Source organism: Lepisma saccharinum, chromosome 12 (assembly GCF_977018435.1).
Source record: "Lepisma saccharinum chromosome 12, izLepSacc3.1, whole genome shotgun sequence".
Taxonomy (NCBI): Eukaryota; Metazoa; Arthropoda; class Insecta; order Zygentoma; family Lepismatidae; genus Lepisma; species Lepisma saccharinum.
In genome coordinates this window covers 35,764,046-35,790,088 of record NC_139240.1, presented here as the reverse complement: position 1 = coordinate 35,790,088, position 26,043 = coordinate 35,764,046, and the positions used below count along the sequence as shown (strand labels likewise).

The 26,043-nt window shown below is 38.5% G+C and overlaps 1 protein-coding gene across 3 annotated transcripts in view; it reads left to right on the top strand.

Moving 5' to 3' along the window:
* Positions 1-26,043, top strand: part of mus304 (mutagen-sensitive 304) — a 59,159-nt gene that overhangs the window by 4,989 nt on the left and 28,127 nt on the right. Inside the window, exons 1-5 of one of the 3 annotated variants that reach the window (XM_083132079.1) lie at positions 10,574-10,637; positions 15,858-16,611; positions 18,543-18,688; positions 20,899-21,011; positions 23,377-23,896. In XM_083132079.1, coding sequence (XP_082988205.1) covers positions 15,877-16,611; positions 18,543-18,688; positions 20,899-21,011; positions 23,377-23,896 — 1,514 coding nt within the window. In that variant the 5' untranslated portion in view covers positions 10,574-10,637; positions 15,858-15,876. Of the gene's footprint in view, positions 1-10,573; positions 10,638-11,120; positions 11,204-15,857; positions 16,612-18,542; positions 18,689-20,898; positions 21,012-23,376; positions 23,897-26,043 lie in introns of those variants that run through there. The other 2 variants (XM_083132080.1, XM_083132078.1) reach the window with 2 other exon arrangements.

Genomic DNA, 26,043 nt, shown 5'->3' with positions numbered 1-26,043 from the left:
GCCTGGGAAATAAAAATAATAACAAAAAAAAAAAAAAAACTAGGAGAGACACGTGTAAACATTATACATTATATACAAGACGATATAAATTGTGATATGCAGGTTAGTATTATTCTTCACAGTCATGTTTTCATGTTTTAGGTATTTATTGTTTTTTTTAATAATGCCCAGTGAACCTGGAAAATAATAATCAAAGAAACAAGGAAATATCATAAAATGTCATACTGAGTTGATTATAGAGAATTTTCTGTTATATTCAATAATAGCTTACTTTCTTCAGAGAAAATTTCTCTGCATCGTCAGAATTCCAAAATACCACTTACCTGCTTATTCCTGGTTTTCGAGATTTGATTCCAGGAAGGTCTTCACGGCCATCATCCCCTCTTCGTTCCAGTGTACCAAGTCTGTCCTGGAGCCTTTTGAATATCTTCTGTTAAAATAAAATAAAAATATCTTTCAACGTGTATACAGATGAAATGTAAGATAAAAAGTAACTAGAAATAGTAATAATAACAATAAAGTAATTAATATTATTGGTTTTCTGTACCCACATTATATTGTAATATCTTTCCTTTACATTACATTTTACACGTACTAACTGTTTTCCTAGGCCAAAAAATAATTTTTGAAGCAATACAATTTTGGCAATTTATAATATATATATATATATATATAAAATAGATAAACCGTAATACCAACCTCTCAAACAAGGAATACACCACATGCTCATTTCTCCTCGTAAATAATCGCCCCACATTCAAACAATTCCGGTTATCTGAAACGAGAAGGTATAGAATGAATTCAAACTGCATATAAATTTTTGACATTTTCAATCGTTCAATAAAGTAAGCCAATTGCTAAACCTTGACGTATCTAGTGTAACTCAAAAACGGAGGCAAAATATTAGAAGATGTCATGTTAGAAGGTTATGAATTAAAACTGCATATAAATTTTCTGACATTTCCAACCGTTCAATAAAGTAAGCCAATTGCCAAACCTTGACGTATGTAGTGTAACTCAAAATCGGAGGCAAAATATTACATTTTATAAACTTTCTTTATATGTCAAATCCAACATTGAGTAAACCAAGATGTCACGTTAGAAGAAAGGTACTTACCAGCCCTCAGAGCCTCCAAGCCATCTTTAAATAATTTGTAATTTTGACGGCATTCTTTCCTCTTTGTCATGAACGGTACAACGGGTGGGATAAGGATGGTAACAGAGTTCCCCATCCTCTCCAACAGTTCACTAATACAACGTATCCTGTACGTTATATGATTCGCCTCGAGTCCCTAAAAATAAACAACCATTAGCTCATGATACAGGACCATAAGGCATATACTTAAAGGAAATTCTAACTGAAGAAATATGGAAGCGGTGAGGTGATAGGCGACATAATCATTATCATCTTGAAACCTCACATAATGTGCATATCATGGACTTAAAACACCAAGTCAAGTAACAATGTGTATTGCTACTAATTACATGAACATCTTCTGAATAGAGGTAACGAAAAGACAGTACTTGCCTTCAATATATCATTTGTCCCGATCATTAGAAGTATTTTTTTGTTGCTAATCGCATTCTCCCCCGAACGAAGTCTCCGAAGAAGATCCGTAGATGTCTGCCCGCTGATGCACAAGCCGCATTTTCTCTCTTGCTTGCCTGGTGTATGGAAAAGGATTACAATTATTACACGAGCAGTCGGAAATTGTGTTATATTTCGCATTCACAGGCATGTTTCTTTCAAATAATAACTTTTCGTGGATAATTGCTGTATTAGTTAATGTATGCAGTACACGGCCAGTGCAGGGGCCAAAAGGGGGGGGGGTGGCAAAGACATTACATTTCCCTTTGTAGATAAGATTTAGCATAGTGCGGGGGCAAAAGTGGTGAAAAGTGGGGGAAGGCAACTGCCCCCCTCGCCCCCCCTAATCGCCGCCACCCTGTAGGTGTATCAATATACGCTCTATAAAACATATCTCATTACTAAATTAGTTGTCCGTACACTGGAATCCGACACATTCCTTGGTAGTTGGTGCCCCTCATTGACATTTTGGAGTTCACAGCGGGATCGAACACGGGACAGTATGCACCAAAGGCAAGAGTGATAATCATTTGCATACGTGGGAGCCCTTTACTTACATATGCATCACAGAGTGTATGGTCTCGGGTTCGATACTCCGGCAGGCACATAATGGTTCGGATTCTATTTTGAACTGTAGGTCCAATCACGACTTCTCTGATGAGCAACTTAACACAGAAACACAACTCAACATAAGCAAATAAAAAAACATTCATTACGTAGGCCGGAAGGAGAAAAAAAAATAGTCATACTTACGGTTTTTATAGATGGTCACTCCGCTGGTGTGCTCCCAGAATCGTAATAGGAGACTGTCTCCTACCAAAGTGTATTCTCCAAACCGTGCTTCCATTTCGTGCAAGTTACCAAAGGAAAAAGAGGATTTCAACTCAAAAAAAGTAATGATAGTGATTCAAAAGCAACCTCAGTGTTCCCAATGAAAGATCAAAACAAGCAGGTTTATTTCAACATATCTATATTTTTATACTCCTATGCTTGTGGGTGTGAGGCAATCTCGTAATGTCATTGGCTCTTCTGAAAATAAACATGCCCTGCAAGAAAATGGTATAAATACGAGGTGCCCAACACGTGCAGCTGCCCGTGGCATGAAAGTTTTATCGCACACCTGGTCGTGAGAGTTCGTGAGTGTTGACAGATCGGTACTGAGTCTTCAGTAATCTTCAGCCGACCGTCGAAGTCGTGTGTCCGGGTGAGTTGTTAAAAGAACTGCATTTTCAGTTCCGGGTGCTAGCGCGTGTTTTCCAGTGTTATTCAGAGTTCCAGATAGATCGCTGTCGCCGGTTGAAGTTTAATCGAGATGACGTTTGAAAGCAGTTTAGATAAGCACGAATTGGCAGCTTATATAAGCACTAAGGTAAGCAATGTTTCCCATGTGAAGGGATTTGGTGTGAAATCTGTTATTGCATCGGCCGCGCGGCATTTCTTTGGTGACGATGATCGCGTGTTTACACATAGATTGTGGAAGGTTTGGAATCGTGGGGATGTGAAGGCTGAATGCAGGAGGCTTATTGCCTCCCGCCGGGGTTATAATACAATTCGCAAAACTCCTTCTCCTAATAATACAATTCGGAAAACTCCTTCTCCTAAGAAAGTAATCTGTAAATCCGTTCCGGAGTTAAAGAATGAGGGTCGTGATGAATCTTTTTGTGGTTCGAAGGATTGTGTAAATGATTGTGTCATTTCTATGAATGAAGGTGAATCTCACAACATCCGTATTATTCAGACCAAAGAATGTCAAATTCCGGTTGTTGATTCCTTGTGCTTTGAACGTTCTCAGGCACAAGGTATTGATAACTTTTCTAACGTTATTTCTCAAGTTTGTGAAATTTATACTTCTGATAGAATTGGCACAATCAGTAGGCCACATGAGGCAACTGACAATAGTGTTTCTAAAATACATAAATCTGTTGATTATAATGCTATTGACCTTGCTGAAGGTGATGAAGCCTTTACAAACTATGTTTTGCCCGACTCGCATACGTCTTTGCTTGCTGCTTCAGAGAAACCCCCCAATGTTAAATCGGTCGGTAGGACAAAACATAAAGATATGAAATACTGTGGATCGTTTTTTCTTAGTGCTGAAGAATGGCGTTTAGTGTATGAAGGCGATCACATGAACAAATCCGTTTGGCCATCTCTTGCTAGAAAGAAATTTTTTGACATAAATAACGGTTGTATACTTGCAATCAAAGAGAGTAGGATTAATGATAAAAAACGAAAGTCTTGCCCCTTGGTAAAGGTTTATGGAAAGTGTTCATTTGAAGGGTGCATGAAATTTGTGATGACAGCTGACCCGAACCCGAACACCACAGAATCAGTTTGTTTTCAAGTGTGGTCTCAGGGATCGGTAAATCATGATGGAAAGAAGAAAACTAGCCAGTTGAGGGGATTGGATAGGGAAGTAGCCCAAAATCGTCTGCTTCACATGAAGCCTGCTGCCTACATCCAAAACGAAATATCTGCAGCTGATATTGAGGCTATTAAGGCTGGCAACTGCCAGGGTATTAAGTCCGAGGCAGTAATTCGTAAAGTAAGATCTGAAGCTCTTTCGCAGGGTGATAAATCACGAGATGATTTTCTCGACTTGTGTTTGGAATATGCTGAAACTGTTCAATCGCCCAACAGATATATTCAATTTGTGAGTTTGCCATTCTGCACGTACATGTATAGTAAACCGCAGCTTGAGGTATGGAAGTTGTATTCATCTGCGAAACAACCGGAAACCTGCATTTTGCATTTTGATGCTACAGGTTCAGTAATACGTTCTGTAGACATCATGGAGAAAAGACCTCTTTATTATGCGGGAGTTATAAGTTTCAAAGGCAAATCGTTCCCCATAATGGAAATGATCTCTACAGTGCACAACACCGCTCAGATAGCAGGTTTTCTTCTTTCCTTCAGAGCTTTTTTTTATAACGAGTTCAGACGGTGGCCAGCGTTTTTTCATGTTGTGACAGACTTCAGTTATGCCATAATGAATGCAGTCCTTCAAGCGTGGAATAAGATGTCTATGTTGAGTTACTTGAAATTAACGTACACCATGTTGACCAATAATAACATGGGAGGGACATTTCAAGTGGTTCAACTACATGTGTGTGTTGCGCATTTTATGCACATTGTTGCACAGGATGCGAAAAAGGCAACAAATGACAAACAGTGTAAACGTTTTGTACTGGAAGGTATTGGAATGCTAGCAAATTCAACAACGCTATCTCAACAAGAGGTGATATTTTCCAACGTTTTGATAATATTGTACAGCAAATACAAAAATGATAAGGTTAGGGAATCCTTTTCTCTTCTGCAAACATTTGGTGTTCCACACTTCGTGGATGAAGTTGTACAGTCTGAAGTTCAGGTCTCTGATACGCCAGACATTAAAACAATATATAAAGCAAGTCCCTATTTCAAGCACTTTAACAGCCTTGTTCCTCAAGATATTTCGAATGAAGCTGAAAGCGAAAAAAATGAGTACTACTGTCCCAAAATGGCGGATGTAATAATTAAAAAGTACATGCCGTACATTGTTTTGTGGTCTCGGCTACTGCTTCCTGGTGGAAATAAGCTGCCCATGGACAGGCTTAGTAACGCAGCAGTAGAGTCTTGGTTTAATCATGTTAAACACAACGTCTTGAATAGTGAACTTCATCAGAAGTGTGGAAGGTTTGTGAGGGCACTCAAAGGGAAAATAGATGCGTTGTGTAAACAATTTCTCTTGGATATCCCAAGCACTTTCCAATGTACGCAGAAGAGGAAAAGATGCGATCAGGATGCTGAGGAAATGTCAGTGGAGACATGGCAAAAGCGTGTTAAGAGGAAACGCACTTACTTCACGCGGCACATTCTGAAAGGTGAGAATTTGTTCCCAGGTATTCATGAAACCCCATCAGAAAACTGTGTGTTACCTGCTTCGGTCCAAGGGTTGCAACATGGCGATGAGAGTCCCGAAAGCTCGGCACCACTCGTGTCTTCAACACAATCAGATGTTGCAATCAGTAACCAGCTATCCTTCCTCCCAAATGGGCTAGTTTCGAGTCCTGTCTATTACTCAGTGCAAGTAAGAGATAAAAACTGTGTAATTGGTAATTTTGATACCCAAGGGCTATATCATTCCGATTTTCTTACTCTCAGTTGCAACAAGTTCTTAACTAATTTTATCATTGACTTATGTGCAGAGCTAATCATAATCCAAAGTAAGAAATCCCACATCCTTTACATTCCGTGTGAACTAGCAACCAATTTGATTGAGTGTAATTTCGTTAGGGAATGTAGTGTGAACTCCATGACAATCTCCCATTACTCTTTGCTTGTTATGCCAATCTTAATTAATCATAATCACTGGTGTCTAATTTTTGCTGATATTGTTAAAGGTGCAGTATCCATATTAGATTCTGTATATACGTCCATTGCCCACAAAGAGAAGTATTTCCAATTGTTTGAAAGGTTCGTAGAAAAAAGGAACACTTTTTCTACAGACAAGCTGGATACCAAAAGGTGGCACTTGCTGAATTTGAACACCGTGCACCAAACGGACGGTTACAACTGTGGTGTTTTCGTTCTACATTTCATAAAACAACTACTTGTAGAGGGAAATCTAGTAGAGAATTTTGATCCTAATGAGTACAGGAAGGTGTTACAAATGAGTTTGCTGAAAGCCTCAAGGGCAGTTGACGATTTTTGCATGTATTGTGGGAGAGGTAGTTTAACACAAGATGTAGATTGGGTTGGATGCGATGTTTGTAAAAGGTGGCTGCACATCCCTTGTGTGAGCAAAACTGCGAGTCGCGATTACTTTGAGTCAAGTAACTTTAAGTGCGTACTTTGCCATGCAAATGGTTTGTAGGATAGGTGCCCATGCTATGTAACAATAACATTGCTGGTTTAGTCTGAAACTTGCAACTATGTCCACGCCATTATGGTGATGTGAGATGCAAGTTAACCAGGCGAAACCTGCATATTTTGAATAATGACCATTTAATGTGAACATTAAGCATTTGTTGTTGAGTATTGGAGGACTGCATTTATTATATTTCATACACTTGCAAGTTAGTTTTTGTGGGTTACAAATTGCTGCTGCTGGAAGTTTAATGTTCAGCAACTATGTCCACACCTCTGAAGGGGTGATGTGAGCTGCTGTACTTCAACTTCAGCAGCACAGTAAAAGTGTTTTGGTTGGGGTTTCCATTTACAAGATACCAGACATTTTTTTTCAGTTCTTGCTTTCTTAATCCCTGGAACTCTGGAGGTGTCGAAAACATGCAACAGGACAGTAAATAGTAACAGTAACATTGTATAAAATTGTACATATACATATATAGTATATATATATTTATATATATATATAAAATTACTTATTTATTTACTTAAACTTATTTATATAAAATATAATTCTACAGAGTGCACATACTGTAAATATTTATTTGTCTGACTGTGAATGAATGTCGTGTTTCTGTTAATATATTATTCTTCTCTGTCCTTTCTATTTCTGAGGGAATTAATCTTCTCCTTCATCTCATCTTCTTCACAATGTACATAATTACATTTTCCTTTTTTTTTTCAGGTTCACCAGCTATTTTTATAACAGAAAATTCTCTATAATCAACTCAGTATGACATTTTATGATATTTCCTTGTTTCTTTGATTATTATTTTCCAGGTTCACTGGGCATTATTAAAAAAAACAATAAATACCTAAAACATGAAAACATGACTGTGAAGAATAATACTAACCTGCATATCACAATTTATATCGTCTTGTATATAATGTATAATGTTTACACGTGTCTCTCCTAGTTTTTTTTTTTTTTTTGTTATTATTTTTATTTCCCAGGCTAGGTTTGCCGTCCACCCAGGAGAGAAAACGAGATGACAAGGTTCCTTTTAAGGAACCGCTACCTGAGAAAGGGAATGACTGGCGTTTTTTTAGTAACTAGACCCGGTTCTTACCTTTCTTTGTTAGCCTTGAACAAAATCTTCTTGTGTTGGGCTGCCAGGACATGACTCTGTGGATGTTTTTTGAGACGTAGACCTCAGCGGGGTACGAATTCGGGACTCCTTGATTGTTGCCGGACTGGTGTGTAAACATTTCGAAGCCGAAATATTTACGTGAGAGTGACACTCAATTCGTCCACATCAATCTCCTTCTTGCCGTAGCTGGTAACGTGACTTCCTTGTAATTTGGAGGTTCGGGATTCGAATCCCGGTGATCCGGACCTTTATCGGCCGTGGAGTGAACTGACAACAAACTATTTTAACAATGTGAATAATTGTTTCTTTTCAGGTACAACAAAATCTTGTTTATGTACTTAGTTCTTCGGATATATACGAACATGGCATGGAGGAACTCGATTTTCATGTGACTAAACTCGTGACTTAAATAACGAGAATTTTTGCTGGGAGAGGGCAAGTGCCCCCTTACCCCCCGCCAAGTTACCGACAATCTTAATGATTTCGACCCTTTATCAGTTTAAAATCTCCTTTGGTGTAATTGTTTTATTATAGACGAAAGCAATTTTAGTTCATCTTATTAGTTTGTGGTTCGTGTAAAAATTCGTGGCTGAATCGCGGCCGGTATCATAATGCAAGAAACACGTCTTTCTTCTAGGGCATGTATCTTTATTATTTGTGGGGTGTGACAGTAATTTTTTTATTTAATATTGTTCGTTAATGTATTTTCTTTATTTTCAAGTCATAAAATCCACATTATGTTAGGACCGTTTGATAATATTGTCATTTGTGGCTCATGTTAAAATTCGTGGCTGGATCGCGGCCGGTATCTTGATGCGAGAAACACGTCTATCTTCTGGTATTGGAGACAAACACCTGCATGGCAAGAAACCAGCCTTAGGGAATTCCACAAGGTCAATCCACCTGCAGGTGGCCTCCAGATAAGAGAGCACGGAAGTTGCTCATCCTCCGCCCTATATCAAAGGTGGCTGCTAAAACACTGAAAGGGAACACATTAACAACTTATTTGAATCCAATTTTGCATAATTCATGTATGTTTTTTCTTCATATTAAAGTCATTAAATCCAATTTATATTAAGTCGCTTTGCTAGTATTGTCAGTCGTGGCACGTAGCCGCCCCCCATGGCGGAGTGGTTAGCATATCGCGCCCCGAAGCCGGGGTTCGAATCGCGGCTGAACATGGATGTATGTGAGTGTGCATTCATCAAGTTCATCATGTCTTCACTCATCCACATATTCGCAAATTAGTCAGACATGGCACAATCGAAAAGCGAAGTAAAAGGTAGCAAACGTTAGATCGCGGGCGGTACGATAAAACGTAAATAAAGTATTTCCTCAAGGGCATGTGAATGTAATTTTTCTTATTATGTATGGTACGTTAATGTTTTTTCTTTATTTTGAAGTCATAAAATCCAATTTCTATTAGGTCTCTTTCCTATAATTGCCATTTGTGGCTCTTGTTAAAATTCGTGGCTGGATCGCGGCCGATATCATTATGCGAGAAACACGTCTATCTTCTAGGGCATGTATCTTTATTATTTGTGGGGTGTGACAGTATTTTTTTTATTTCATACTGTTCGTTAATGTTTTTTCTTTATTTTAAATTCCTAATATCCCATTTCTATTAGGTCTCTGCTTTAGAATTATCATTTGTGGCTCGTGTTAAAATTCGTGGCTGGATCGCGGCCGGTACCATTATGCGAGAAACACGGCTATCTTCTAGGGCATGTATATGTATTATTTGCGGGGTGTGACAGTAATTTTTTTATTTCATATTGTTCGTTAATGTTTTTTCTTTATTTTAAATTCATAATATCCCATTTCTATTAGGTCTCTGCTTTAGAATTATCATTTGTGGCTCGTGTTAAAATTCGTGGCTGGATCGCGGCCGGTACCATTATGCGAGAAACACGGCTATCTTCTAGGGCATGTATATGTATTATTTGCGGGGTGTGACAGTAATTTTTTTATTTCATATTGTTCGCTGATGTTTTTTCTTTATTTTGAATTCATAAAATCCAATTTCTATTAGATCTCTCCTTTGGAATTGTCATTTGTGGCTCGGGTTGAAATTCGTGGCTGGATCGCGGCTGGTATCATTATGCGAGAAACACGTCTATCTTCTAGGGCATGTATCTTTATTATTTGTGGGGTGTGACAGTAATTTTTTTATTTCATACTGTTCGTTAATGTTTTTTCTTTATTTTAAATTCATAATATCCCATTTCTATTAGGTCTCTGCTTCAGAATTATCATTTGTGGCTCGTGTTAAAATTCGTGGCTGGATCGCGGCCGGTACCATTATGCGAGAAACACGGCTATCTTCTAGGGCATGTATATGTTTTATTTGCGGGGTGTGACAGTAATTTTTTTATTTCATATTGTTCGCTGATGTTTTTTCTTTATTTTGAATTCATAAAATCCAATTTCTATTAGATCTCTCCTTTGGAATTGTCATTTGTGGCTCGGGTTGAAATTCGTGGCTGGATCGCGGCTGGTATCATTATGCGAGAAACACGTCTATCTTCTAGGGCATGTATCTTTATTATTTGTGGGGTGTGACAGTAATTTTTTTATTTCATACTGTTCGTTAATGTTTTTTCTTTATTTTAAATTCATAATATCCAATTTCTATTAGGTCTCTGCTTTAGAATTATCATTTGTGGCTCGTGTTAAAATTCGTGGCTGGATCGCGGCCGGTATCATTATGCGAGAAACACGTCTTTCTTCTAGGGCATGTATATGTATTATTTTTGGGGTGTGACAGTAATTTCTTTATTTCATATACCATATTATATTCGCGGCTTGCAACCCTGCTCTTGTGGATGTGGCTTGTGGTATTGTGGGCGTGGCTTGTATTTGTGGCTGAAGAAAATGTGGGGAACTTCACAGACGTGAATGGTTACCACAACACCAGGGGTTCCGAATGTCCCTTCATCAAATCTTCGCGATTAGTCAAAAGTGACAGAAAAAAATCGAAGAAAATAAAACAAATCAATCAACCAATTTCCTATTTGTTTCCATCTCTCCATGTGCAATATTAAATAGTGGCTCCAATGTGTGAGATAAAAGTTTGTATTTTGTCCACCCCCTCGACGTGCCCTTCATTTGTAAATGACACTAAAATGTAGACAAATCTTTACTTCCAATTTAGGATGATAAATGTTCAATGCCACATACGTACATGATGTACAGTACATACATTTATTGGAGTGGTGTAGCTAGTTTTTGAGCTATTTTCACCAGGTTTTAAACTGCCCATGTGCATGATCTACATCCTGGCCTGTTACATGGATGCATGCATTCTTTGGTCTCACTGCAGAACATGGGCTGCTTTTTCCCTCTAAATAGACGAACGAAATTTATATCAACTGAAAGTGCGTACCTTCTACTTCCATTTTCTGGTGTTCCTTTTACGATTACTATTATATTATTGCCCGTAAAAAATGTTTTTCCTGCTACTAAAAGCAATGCATTTCCCCATTTGTTCGCATCCATATTGTTTACGCACTCAAGTGTTGTGCGATAAGTGAGACCCTTCGTTTTGCGGAATTCAAGTTGATTTGTCGCTCCGGATTCCACCCACAAACGCTTAGTTTCTTTCATTATTTCAGACGAGGAATGCTTACAAGGATAGGTCTGTTAGGTTGGGTTCCAATAGCATAAATACAATGAAAATTGTTTTTCCTGCTACTAAAAGCAATGCCTTTCTCCATTCGTTCGTGTTCCTATTGTTTACGCACAGTTTCTTTCATTATTTCTTCGAGGAATGCCTACAAGGTTAGGTTAGGCCTGTTAGGTTAGGTTTCATTAGCATAAATACAATGAATAATTATTATTTAGGCTAAGTAAACTAAACCTAGCTACCTAACAACACAGGCATTTTTTGCTTTCACTAGATTTGTGCAGGAATATGCCTTTTCCTTCGCTGCTACGATTTTAAAACCGCCCAACCTGGACACGTTTTTCTGTTTTTTTTTAAAGAAAAATTTTTTCCGCACTTTAAAACTTATAACACCATTAAGCCTTGTTTCCATTATTATGAAAAAATATAAATATGCTGACCAAGGCAGTAATTTATTTTATTAAAAACATAAACTAAACGTAACGTTTCAACCTTCTAGCAAGGTCTTCATCAGACTCTGTATCAAGTACAAGGTTAGGCCTGTGCATTTATGACTTTTGTACTTGATACAGAGTCTGATGAAGACCTTGCTAGAAGGTTGAAACGTTACGTTTAGTTTATGTTTTTAATAAAATAAATTACTGCCTTGGTCAGCATATTTATATTTTTTTTAAAACTTACTTTTCCCGATTACTAACTACAAAACGTTACCAAAAAATTATGAACCGCGTTCCTCCTAAGCAGCCCATATTCTGCAGTCTTACCCATAGCTGAAATTCATGTTGTTCGTTGAAAATTAATTTGGCGACGGAGAATAGCGTTTGGCGCATACACCTTCGTACACCATCACGCATTGTGACTGTAACATGATGCGTTGTGATTGTGTTTTGTTCATGGTCATTGGGTATCCAGTGTTTCAAACTGTCTGCATTTGCAACGAGAGTTAGAAGGATGGCATGTCGCTAGCCCCACGAACCATTGGCGCGTGGTTAGGTTAGTTCGGTTAGGTTAGGCAAACATAGTTAAAATTTGGTGTTGTGTTAGTATCAGGATCTAGAAATTGGAAATAATTGCTAACCATTGACGCTAGCCCCACGAACCATTGATGCTAGCCCCACGAACCATTGACGCTAGCCCCACGAACCATTGGTGCTAGCCCCACGAACCATTGGCACGTGGTTAGGTTAGTTTGGTTAGGTTAGGCAAACATAGTTAAAATTTGGTGTTGTGTTAGTATCAGGATCTAGAAATTGGAAATAATTGCGAACCATTGACGCTAGCCCCACGAACCGTTGGCGCTAGCCCCAGGAACCATTGGCGCTAGCCTCACAAACCATTGGCACCAGCCCCATGAACCACTGACGCTAGCCCCACGAACCATTGATGCTAGCCCCACGAGCCATTGATGCTAGCCCCACGAACCATTGGTGCTAGCCCCATGAACCATTGGCACGTGGTTAGGTTAGTTTGGTTAGGTTAGGCAAACATAGTTAAAATTTGGTGTTGTGTTAGTATCAGGATCTAGAAATTGGAAATAATTGCGAACCATTGACGCTAGCCCCACGAACCGTTGGCGCTAGCCCCACGAACCGTTGGCGCTAGCCCCAGGAACCATTGGCGCTAGCCTCACAAACCATTGGCACCAGCCCCATGAACCACTGACGCTAGCCCCACGAACCATTGATGCTAGCCCCACGAACCATTGATGCTAGCCCCACGAGCCATTGACGCTAGCCCCACGAACCATTGGTGCTAGCCCCACGAACCATTGGCACGTGGTTAGGTTAGTTTGGTTAGGTTAGGCAAACATAGTTAAAATTTGGTGTCGTGGTAGTATCAGGAATATATATATTTGGTTGTGAAACAAAAAAAATCGCGAAAATCGACAGTTTCCATTCCGAAAACTAACGCCTTAATTTTGCTTATTTTGCAATTTCTAGATGTTCTACACCTTCAGGAATGTTCCGCGAAGCAGATACGTAAGTACGAATGTCAAAAATTGACGAAACGAAAAAATTAGAGGTGTCCAAAGGATAGTAAATTTTTACCGAAACTACTTACGGAAATGAGTTTCTCCAATTTACAACGTTCGTCAAGGTATTTTCTTTCACCGTGGAATATATTTGACCAGGAAATCATGTATTTTTCAAGAGAAATATCTCACCGACGCACATTTGCCATTGCTTTCATTTGCTTGCCCTACAACAACCGGATGCTGCGTATGTTTGACGATGTAAGCCCCTGTCAAGTGTTTCAAACCCGCTTTTTTTTACTATCCTTGCCTAACGTAACCAAACCTAATCTAACCTTATCGGAAATGGTTTGTGGGGCTATCTGTGAATGGTCTGTTGGGTTATCTGTGAATGGTTCGTGGGGCTATCGGTGAATTACCGTGCATAATGGTTCGTGGGGCTATCCGTGAATGATTCATGGGGCTATCCGTGTATGGTTCGTGGGGCTATCCTTCAGCTACCTGTGCATAATGTATAATTTGCACAAGTGACGAACACGATAGTAGTTATTTTTCGGTGAAGGATGTTGGAAACACTGCATGCCCACTACAGTAGTCAAGATTTGTTCACCATATTCTGTGTTATGGAAGCGAAAAAAGGAGTCAAAGAAATTACTCTCTATGTGAAAAATTGTTTTTCTTTTTCGTGAAAAAAGCATAATAGCACCTTGAACTATGTTCCGCAATACACAATTGGTAAGTACGAACCATGCGAAACACAAAATATCCGATTTTAATGTGTCTCCGATCTATGAAACTGGTACCAAGTTCTTTTATTTCTGCACACCATGGAGTGCCTATAAGTGTAAGGAAAAATGCCTATAAGTGTTCCAATATGGACTGCTGCTTCTATTATGACTTTCTTGTTTTAAGTTCACTTTATTTTTACAGTTCACAGATATGCTCATCCGGGCCCAAGTTCCTTTTGTTTTATTGCGATTTCATCATGCTACGAATGAAATTCGATTTCAATGTACGTCTGTTAACACATACTGCAGAGTTTTAGTGATTACTTAAGGTTTTGTTCAATATATGCTTCCGTGGTTAGGTTAGGTTTGGTTCCCTTAGCATTAAAATAAAGTCCCTAAATGCATTCTACTAAGGTTCCGATTTACTTCTACATTCATTCCCATGCTTCTACGATATTTACTGTCACTTGTCAACGGAGAATAACTTGTCCATGAGAAGTGCGTAAGATAATTTTCAACATAAATAACTTTTTTTGAGTCCAAACAGTGCTCATTACTTTAAGGAATGTTCAAATTTTGTGTGACAATGATTTCCAAAATTCTACAATAATTAGTCTTTGTGTTAGGAGAAATCATAAAACAATCGGAACCGTTACCCTTAATTTAATGCAGTTACATGAACACAATTCTAACATTAGTTCTGCACTAATGTTCACTCATGACTAAATTTATCCTTGGTAATGGAACTACAGTGCAGAGTAATCAACAAGCTAGGACTACCAGTATCAGCTGGCTGGATATTACATTTCTTACTACATGTCTATTTTGATTAAATAAATATTATTTTGCAAAATAATTGAGACTTTATATTTTGTTTCTGATCAGTTAGACAGCAAGGCTTGTTCTACCTCTCAAAAATATTTACTTCCTCCTAAGTGGTCACATTTGATGCTCTGAATGTTGTAACACTTTTCAATACTTAACTAATTATAACAGGTCAGCTGCATTTGTGATGTAACTATTTGTATGTTATGTTTATTAAGTTTGACTACATTGGAATAGTGTGCATGTGTGTAGAACTTTTTCCCATTTGGAAAAAAATATTCCAAGAGTGTACTTGGATTTTCAACCTACTTTTAACAGCAATATTTCCCATGAACTGATACTTTCACATTCATCCTCTCTTCGCTATGTGGCCTTCCTAGGTAACAGTTCTGAATGTTTAATGATTTTTTACAAGTTTTATAGGACTATTAAGAAGTGCTTTAGAATACTGGAAATGATTGTGGAGTTAATTTTGAAACTTGAAGAAACTAATTAGCACAGTTAAAAGCTTTACTAAGTATTTGTTACCAGAGAAATTATGATTTGAAATGAATGTAGTTACATGAGCAGGCATTCTTAGTTTCCATTCAAGTCTGGTACAAGGTTATTTTTTTTTTATAAGTGGCTTGAAATTGGTTTCATGATCGAGACCAAATATTACATGATCAGGTGTTTAAAGCAATTAGTGACATTATTATAATGCTAAGACCCCTAAACCGGCCTATCTAACCTAACAACAAAGGAATTTAAGGATATTTTATTAATGCTTGAGTCCTGAACCTGGCCCGCCTGACCTAACAACGAAAGCATTTAGAGACAAAATGCTTCCTCACACATATAAAGTAAATGGCAACAGTAGTTCGTATCAACAGTAAATGAATGGCTGCTCACAAACAATCATATGGGAATATATGAAAGGGAAAAATTGTTCTCCAGAAAACACATGGAAAGTAATCACTAAGACTCCGAAGTATGTGTTAACTGACAAAAGAAATAAAACCAATACCTGTGCACCATAATAAATTCAGAACTTGGGCCCCTTCTTATCCTTATCTTCAGTAGCAAACTCATTGCACAATCAGAAGTCAGTGCATGAAACATCTCAGCTCCAACTGATGTTATTATTCATGTTTTATTGCAGAGTATGGGACAGTCAAGGAATGGACAGCAGAAAACGGTCAGAATTCTCCAACAGTATTCCTCCAGAATTCCAGCAAAGCTTCGGTGCTCCAACAAAGAAGCCTCGCCTGGATATAGCAGTTTGCAGCAAAGCTAATCAACCAAGTACTTCAAAGCAAGACGGTAACGCCAGTGGGAGGGCAGACGATGAAGAGGACCTTTGGGGTGAGGATTTACCGGATGAGACTGTCGAAGAGATTGTGTCGATCGCGACGCAGGTATGTCTCGACAAACCGAAGCCTAGCAGTTCAAAGACTGACACATTCAGTCCCACCGTTACGCATCTCAATATGACCTTCAAAAATAAGGTTAGACTCCAACCGGGATCTTCACTGCTGCCCTACTCCGAGAGAAGCAAGGTATCACGCTTCACGTTTAAAACTCCCGTGGTAGTTCCGCAATGTCCTGTTAGGCAATCACAGCAAAATGGCTTGTGTTCGACACCGGCAGCCTCAAATGCAAACGCAGCAAGTCAGGCTTTATTGGACGAGGTGCAAAGGCTGCGGAGGGAGAACTCAGCTTTGAAGAGCGATTTCTATACGAAAGTTGGCGAGGTGTCCATTTTGAGGTCCAAACTGGACAAGGCAGAGCTTCTGATCAACCAGGAAAAGAGAGAGAAGATCCGTCTGGTCGAGGAGAAGTCGTTCAAGTATTCACAGGAGCTCGAAACTATGCAGTCTCTTCTTGATCGTACAAAGACGGAACTTCACTTTAAGGTATGCTGGAAATATAATTTGTTTTTAAGAAAGTTACTGATTGTATTGTCATCTGTGTCAAACCCACGCAGCTATCAACAGAGGAGATACCTTGACAGTGCTGCCCGGAATCTGGCAAAGCACAAATTCTTTAATGTTGGTTCTTTTAAAGACCTGGCACCAACTTTTTTAGCAGAGTGATTAACACAGTGTGCTATGATGCCAGGGCCGCAGGTTTGATCTCAGCGTGGGGGTGGGTGATATTTGTGATTATACCCTCCATCAGCATCATCTAATCGTCACTCGTCATCGCCATTAGCCACGTGGGGCAGAAAAGCAATGCTAAATAACAATAATTATTTGAAAAATATCTAATGACCTCGTAACAACATTTCAATTGAAAGTAAAAATGTACACAATTATATGTTAAATAATTTTACAGTTGTCTGTAAAGTTATTTAAAAGTACCTTGATAAGTGAGGGAATTTGATTTTGTAATAGTGAATAGTAGTGACAATTCTTCTATAAATATTTGGATGTAATGTGAATTTGTCTTCACCCATAGCCTGGTGTATTTATTCAAACACTACATTTTCACAGCCATGCAGCAAGATACGAAGACGCAGTATTCATTTATCTACACCTCCACCCCTCCAAATTTCCTTAACATCGCCCTAAAATCCTTAACAAAGTTCCAATTCATGGCCATTTTGTCTCTAAATATACACTTTCACCCCCTATATTTGAACTTATACTCCCCACCACAGATAGAAAATTCTGGATAAATCTGCTTACCATACCTCCATGGGTTTTCGCAAAAGATAAGAATAATTGGTTCAAAATTTGAACATCATTCACCAGCAAGAAGATGCTAAAAAGGATAATACCGAACACCAAACTAGAAAAATGTATACAGAATTAGCAAAATTTAATACAGAATTATTATTATTTTTTAGCATATCGGATTTGCAGTAAAACCACAGTTTTTTGGAGGTTTGATCCCTGCCACCAGCAAAAGGAAGGAAATTTGTTCACCTGAAGATGAGAGAAAGTGTACTCTTTCAAAATGTACTAGACAACGTGTAATGTCCAATTAACATTGAATGCTAATTTGATTTTGCACAATAAGTGGAAACCCAGCGATAAATGCAGAAGTTATTGTAAGTCGCATATTTCCTGATCATCAATAAGATTTCTTTGAACTGTAATATCAAGGTACAAGGACATTTGGTAACAGTTCCGAATGTTTAATGATTTTTCGCAAGTCTTATTCGAGAATTAGGAAGTGCGTTATAATACTGGAAATTATTGTGGGAGTAAGTTCGAAGCTTGGAAAACTAATTAGCATAGTTATGAATTTTGCTAATTATTAGTTACCAGAAAAATTATGATTTTTTGCAGGTTCTTATGCAAGACTCGAAGAGGGTTTTGAGTTTGAGACCAGATATTACGTGATGAAGTGTTTAAAACATTTAGGAGTATTATTTTAATACTAAGAGCTCTTGTCTTGACCTACTTAACCTAACAATGAAAGCACTTAGTGATGAGATATCCCTTCGCACCCCATGTACATGAAGTAGATGGCAATAGCTGTCTGTATCCAAGACGAAAGTAAGCAAATGGCTGTTCGTAAACAAATAATCATATGGGAATATCGGAAGGGAAATATCGTTCTCCTGAAAATGTACATGAAGTAATCACTAAAACTAAAGTTTGTGTTGCCAGGCATAATTATAAATCGAACCATGTACAAAATGCCTGTAGGCCATGATGAATTCAAAATTAAACAATCAGAACCTGGGCCAGACTTTTTTTGTCTTCCATATTTCATGCAGCAACACAGGCAAATAATTGATCTCGTAAGTGTGGTTCCCCATTTCACTTGATGCTGTGTTCAGACTTAGTCATCTTGCCCTTGTAAGTAATAGCATTTCATCTTTCACATTCCACAGAATCTGGAAGTAAAATCTGCTCAAGACAAATGTAAACAGTTGGAATCTGGAGTCATCAGGACCAAGTATGATTCCCCTGCGCTTCAGGAAGCTCATAGCTCAGCACATCCAGCGAATTCCAAACTGGAGTCTGGTTTTCCAAATGTGTAAGTTGGGTTATTTTATTTATGTACTTTCCACATCCTAATCAGTCTTTTCCGTAAGGGATACTCATGCTCATTTAATCAAAGAACATTATTTAAATGAAACCCAAGAAAGTGTTCACATGAGAACTTGCAGCATTCCCTTGATGCTAAGGGTATGGGTAATTCTTTCTCGTTCATTGTTTAAAAATCAAATTCAAGTTTTTGCTCACGGAAAGAAGTATATTTTACTTCTTACAAAGAAAAATACTTATGTGCGTAATTCCATTGTAATTTGAAAGAAATAGCAGTGTCTTATAATTCAGCTTGACAACACTTTAACACACCAACAAGCCGACCCCCGTGCTGTAGTGGTTAGCACATCGCGTTACGATGCCAGTATTCCCAGCTTCGAATCCTGGCCTGGGCATTGATTTTTGTGAGTGCCCATTCATCAACTTCATAATATCATCACTCATCCCCATCTTTGAAAAATTAACCAAATAAAAGTGGCACAAAAAGCAAAGTAAAATAGAGCAAATCAATAAATCAACTGCACCAACAAAAAACTCAAAAGCCAAAACTAAAAACAAAACACAGTCCATAATTATCATGGCAACAGGTCTTGCAAGAGATATACATACAGGTTAGTCACTATTCTGTGACATCATCAGTAACAGGTCTAAATATTAAATAAACACATAAATTAAGTTACAAAGATTAAAAATAACAATAGTACAACTGGAAAGAACAATAAATATTTGTACAATTGAAAAGGACATGTCAAAGGTTTGAAAATCAGAGCATATGCTAAGAATATACTGTATTGGCTGATAACCTATTGGTATCAGTCGATATAGGCATATGAGTTTGCTGGGAAACTAACGATAATCTTACTAATCCAGTACATCTATAAATAACCTTTTATTTAGTGAAAATTTTTTCGTATAATATTTGTATGTTAACTTTTATTTATTTCTCTTATTGCATTGTAATATTGCTTGGTTTTATAACTTGTGCATACTTCCTCGTGGTGCACACCCCTCTACATAACAAACACATTCACCAGTTTTCAATTAGCATTTTTCAATCATAGTAATCATAACTCATATTTGAAACAGTTCATATTGTCCATGAACATAATCTCAATTGTTTTGTATTTGTGTATTTCTTATTTTTACGTTGCTTTTGGGATACTGTTGGATAGTTGTGGTGATGAAGATGAAAACTAATTAGATGAAATGATGAATAGGGCCTCCGTGATGGTATAGTATTCTTCTCAGGGCTCGAAATGGACTGGAGTGGAACCTTCATGTTCAGTCTCGTCAGAAGTGGCAATGGACCATTCTGGTTCATTTAATTTTTTTTACATATTTCACAACATTTTGTTTTTCAGTGAATACTAAATTTTTAATACTCTTTAATAGTACATCTTATAGCATTTATATGAGCTTCCTCTCTACTTGGGGATTCTTTGTTGCTCTGTGGGGAGCTTGGCATAGAATATTGCCTTCATTTTTTGGGCCTTATGGTTCTCTCTTTACCTTTTATTTATTAATTATTATTATTTGTTGTGTCTTGTGACAGAGATATCTTCTTGCACAGTACACTATGAAATATTTTGTAATTCCCATTTTAACCTTGTTTGAAAAGTTGCTCAAGGTTGAAAATTGTAATCGGAGGTCATTTTAAAAGAATTTGCATTCACTACTTGCGGGTTTTGAGTCCTGTACTGCTTTCATTTTTGAGTTTATCAAAATTTCGGGAGGGGCTATAGCCCCATCAGCTTCCTTTCTGCGTGCGCGCACCCTGGTTCAGTTCAAACTGTAGGTGTAATCATGATTAAGCCCTGCGACAGGTTAAGTTTGCAGCAGGTTTCATGTATTAATCCGCGTGAAATCTGCACTCAAGCATCTCCCGTGCCAGTCTTGCCTCAACCGCCGAGCTGTTCATGTCACAGACAGTGAGAAAATCCACAGTATTGCAGCGGAACTATATTCTGCGTGCAAGTTTGTGTCTAATTATGTGAAAAGTTGCTGCAAACTTAACCTGTCGCGGAGCTTAGTGAGCACAACAAGGACTTAAAGCAAATTCACAAAGGAACACCTGTCGCTAGGCCATGACTAAACAGCTCAACACGCTCATCCACCTGAGTGAATCATCCTCATTACTAATTGCGTACACTTAACAAAATGCAAACCCCTTTATTAACTTTCTTGCACATCTTGTTACAGAAACAGCTTCAAGTCTGCAGCAGTCCCAATTAAGAAGCAGTGTGTCACAGCTGAGGTCCAAACAGAGAAGTTGCCAGACGTGGTTTTCTCACCTGTAAAGTTAGATGTGAAAGGTGCGTGGTATGGTAGCTAAAATATTAGAACTCATATCTTTAATCTTGAAAAAATAATCCTAATGTGATCAGCAGGGAACAGATTTATATGTACTAAATAACTGGTGTTATTTTAACAAAATATGGAATTAAATATAGACTCACAATTGTAAATATCAAATTTTCTTTAGTGCTGAAACATGAATCTCCTTCTGTTGTCCCCCTAGAGACAGATTTATGTTGATTGAAGCAGTTTTATTAACAAAAAGTAAAGCACATTTTGAATTTCACATTACAGTTAATGCCATGTAAACCTAATGCAAATAATGTTGGTTACAATTGCATTCTACAGTGTCCGGCAATATATATCTAATACATTCAAAGGTTGGTATTCTCTACAGCCCCACAATACAGATGAGTGATTGATTGATTGATTTGGTGTTTTAAGTGTACTTTATGCACAGTAAGGCTAATCGTGACTGGACCTACAGTTTAAATTGGGATCCAACCACTATGTGCGTTAACCGGGTATCGAACCCGGAATCCCATGATTGCATGGTGATGCTATCACTGCGCCATCGGGAAGGTTGCAGTAGGGATGAATGAAACCCAGCATGCTGGGTAGGAACACGAGAGATGCCATTTTTGTAGCAGTGGAGCGTTGGACCCCTGAACAACCTGCTTTTGTGGTAGAGGCATATTTTTTTAAAAATGTATGGTGCATTGTATGATAGCTGCACAGCACACATTGACTGCCTGCGATTTCTTTCTCTGGGGGTACCTCAAGAGCAGAGTTTTTGAATATGTATCCTAACGTAGAGACCCTGAAAAGAACAGTTAAGGAAGAGGTCCAGCCAATTTCACCTGTAATGCTGGTGTCTGTAATGGATAACTTTGTTCGTCGACTGTGTGTACAACACAGAATGGTGGCTATTTGCCTCATGTGGTTTTCAAAAAATAAGACTAAGTGAACAGTATTGTATTATTGTCTTACAAATTATGTTAGCTATCAAGCTAGCATTATGTTAGCTATCAATTATCACTGTCTTGCTTTACATTAGCTGTATTGTGTTACTATAGGATATATATTAAAATGGTAGATATATATTGCTGGTCTCTCTATATTGTATACTCTTGCAATGTTGATTTCTCAGTGACATATCTTTCATGTCTTCCAAATCCTTGTCAGTATTACTTTTTATCCTATGTTTTACCAGGACCATGCATCAATTTCTTAATTAATTAACCCTTAAAGCCGGAATTTTAATACCCAGAAGTCTAGGGCCTGAGCGGTAATTTTAAACTCGGAAACACTGTAGATTCACAGCATTGTTTAAAATGCTGACTCTTCGGAACCACTAATGCAATTCAATTGAAACTTTCGACATAAGTAAAGTACATATCCATGGGTTTATTATACCTGCAAACATTATTCAGAAAGTATTAATACAATACAATAATTTAGTAATGTATAATATTGAATAGTCAGCACTCACATTATGTTGTTACTTTGCCTGAGCATCAGTCCCTGTTTCTTTCTTCTTTTGCCCTTAGAAGTCCAATTTTGTGTGAAACACCTTGAAGCATGTATCAAGGCACAAACCAACATTACAGTCAACACACCAGTAAACCATCTCTCTCCGTTTTCCATGTTTGCTGCACACAACACGTCGTCTTTGGATTTTGTCATTTACAAGACCCTTCAATCTGCTGTTCCCCACCATCCTTTTTTATGAAAAACTACCGCAAACAAGGGACAAACAAAAGTAACTTCGAAATATTTTTGCAAAATGACACTAGGTGGCAGTAAAATACAGTCTCACTAGCAAGCAGAAGAAAATTTGTTTCTTTCCGTGCCAATAGACGGCACGGAACAGGCATTCATTTAGAGCCATGATGCGGACGTATGGTGTACGTCAAACTGCCTGTGGTAGAACGTGTAGGTCAGTACGCTGTACGTCAAACTGGCCTTAGGGGTTAATGTTCCAAATATCTCTTCTGCAATTCTTTGAACATATTTGGTAGATTGGTGTGGTGTTGTTGCAACAAAACCTTTGCATGTTCGTTTTTTATTTGTATGTTGGAAATAGCTACATAAAACTGTTTTCCAAAAAATCCAAATTATTTTGTGAATATTGCTCTTTTTATGTGGCAGCATAATGTTATGCAATTTTTAGTTTAGAAATGTCGAGCTTTGTAGGCTATTCTAGAATGGAATATCTCTCTCCCTCTCATAGTCTATCTCCTGGGCATATTTTTAAAAGTGTGTTTTATCATGATGTTCAAGTGTTTCGTGTAGTGGACTGGTACATATATTATTGTCACAATAATTACATTATACATTACCTGTTCATGGTTTGAAAGCATACCAATTTCTCTCTTGCAGCACACATATTCAGAACACACATAGTTCCATATTTGTTGGGAGGAAACTTCGTGTCATCAGCACCAGAGAAATTTCCTCGGGAACAAAACGAACTTGTGCACATCGGTGGATTTTGGAGATTAGTTGATCCACGGAAGAAGAAATTGTACATGAAGTTGATCACCAAACCTGTCGTTGAAAGCACACAGCCACCTTTTTCAATCTCGTATGCTGGGTTCACGTCCCACCAGCACATCTTAAAGTCAGTCGAACCGGAACCCGAATGCTCCCTAAGTGATTCTGAAATCATCGGTCCTTTGTCGCATCTTGTGGAGGCGATGTCCATAGAGTCAAACGACGTGGAGCGCAACTGCACGTCACTTATTTTAGGTTGTCGCAGGATACTCAGGATAGAGATCAGTGAGTTAGAAAAAACAGACGAGGACATTGGACAGTTTGAGTTGGAACGGAAACCGAAACAAGCAAAGGATGATGCTGATGATTGTCCATATTCTGTCGAGGAGTTGTTGCTAAGTCCAAGGTTAGTGCATTTGATGTTAGCGTGGAAGTAGAGGGGAACCTCAGTCTTACATACAGTGGTGGGTCCAGAAATTACTGTTGGGAGGAGCAAATTTTGGAGTCTGGTACCTAACCGAACCCGTACAATTACACTGTTTTATATGAACAATAACTATATGGTTCTTTTAGCACGAGATGACTATGCTCTATGGATTAACTCTTTTAAGGGGTCCAGAACGGAAGAGATGGTTATTATTGTTATCCATTAGGGTAGCAACATATTGCAGGGCCTGGGTGAGATCACAATGCAAAGCCCCGATCCATTCTTTAAAATTTACATCTCAAAGTGCATAGATACAAAATCTTCAGGCATACATCAGCAAAGATATTATGAAATGTATATACCGTATTTCTTCGAATTTATTTTATTTTATATGAAAATTTTAATTACCTTTGTATAAAAGAAATAATGAGCACAGTATGTGATTTTCAATGTTTCTGTGTTTTCTGTATCACATGTAACATTACATAATAATAATAAGCTCTCCATTATATATTATTTTACTGTCGCTAGCTGAATTTTAAAATCTGTGGTGATATGGTAGAGTCTGCCATATACATATTAGAATTATTGCATAGTTTTTCATTTTGTTATCACTTGAGCCTTCTTGAGGAACGCCGCTCTCGTGCAAGAATTAATTAATTTTAATCCAATCCAATTAATAAGTTCAATGTTTTAAGATCATATTTAAATATGGGTAGGTTTATCTTAGTTGGATTCGTGGCTTTTTTAGACCATAGTTGCAAATAAAAAAATAGAGCTGGCAGAGGGGGGGGTGGTTTAAGAGGCTACAGCCCCCTCCGAAATTTTGAGAAAATCAACATTTTCAAATAAAAGCAGTGAAGAACTCAGGGGAGAACCAGTGGCAAATGCAAAGCCTCCTTAAAATACCCCCGTTGCCATTTTGAGAGAGGAAAGCACCCCCCCACGTTACAATTCTAGCCCCTCTTCAAAAGAAATCTGACCCACCTGGGTGGACAGGAACTCTCTCTCTCTCTCTGAGAAAGAGATACTTTTCTCTTCGAGGGGAGGGTAGAGTCTCTCTCTCTGAGAGAGAGAGAGAGAAAGATGCTATAAAGAGAAAGAGGGAGGGGGCATGTCTCTCTTTCCTTCTCTTTTCTCTTCCCTCTCTTTATCGAGAGAGAGAGAGCCTTTAGCCCCCCCCCCTTTCCAGGAGAGAGGTAAGAGTGTTTTCTTTCTTCTTCTAGCCAGGGGTGTTTATCTCTTTCTCTCAGGGGATCAGAGGGGGGAAGTTACTTTCTCTCTCCATTCGGGGGGGAGGGGGGTAAAGGCCAAAAGAGAGAAACAGTCACTTTCTTTCTTCATAGAGAAAGAAATCTTTCTCTTTACTCTCTCTTTCTCGGGTGAAAGGGGAAGGACTTCTTTCTTCCCTTCCCCTCCCCTAGTCTCTCTCCCTGTGAGGAGATAAGAAGAAGTAGAAAGAGCCAGAGAGAGAGAAATAAGCTCTGTCTCTGTAAAAGAGAGACAAGTTGGGAGTGGAGGGTGGTTTCTCCCCTGGTGGGAAGGGGGTGGCAAAGGGGGAGGGCACAAGAGAAAGAGAGAGGTTTCCTTTCTCTCCCCTGGTGGTGGTGAGAGAAAACCCTCCTTTCCTCCCCCTCCTCTCCTCCTCTCTCTTTCCTTCCTCTGTCTTCTGAGAGAGAGAGAGAGACACCTCTCTCTCTCTCTCTCTCTCTCTCTCTCTCTCTCACTCTCTCTCTCCCTCCCCCTCTCTCTCTCTCTCTCTCTCTCTCTCCTCCCTGGGAAAGAAAGAGGGATATGCAGAAGAGGGCAGAGAAGAAGAGGGTGAAGAAGAAGAAGAGGAGGAGGAAGGAAGGGGCCTCTTCTTTCTCAGGAGAGAGAGAGAGATAAGAAGAAGAAGAAAAGGGTGAGCAATCCTCCACCCACCTTCAAAGAAAGAAAGTGAACTCTCTCTCTCTTTCTCTCCTCTCTTTTTTTCCTTTTTAGGTTCCTCTCTCTCTCTCTCTCTCTCTTTATCGAAAGATAGAAAGAAGGAGTAGAACAAAAGAGACTAGAAAAGGAGAGAGAGCAGGAAAGAGAGAGAGAGAGATCTTCTTTTCTTCTCTCTCTTTTTCTCTCTCTCACTGGCC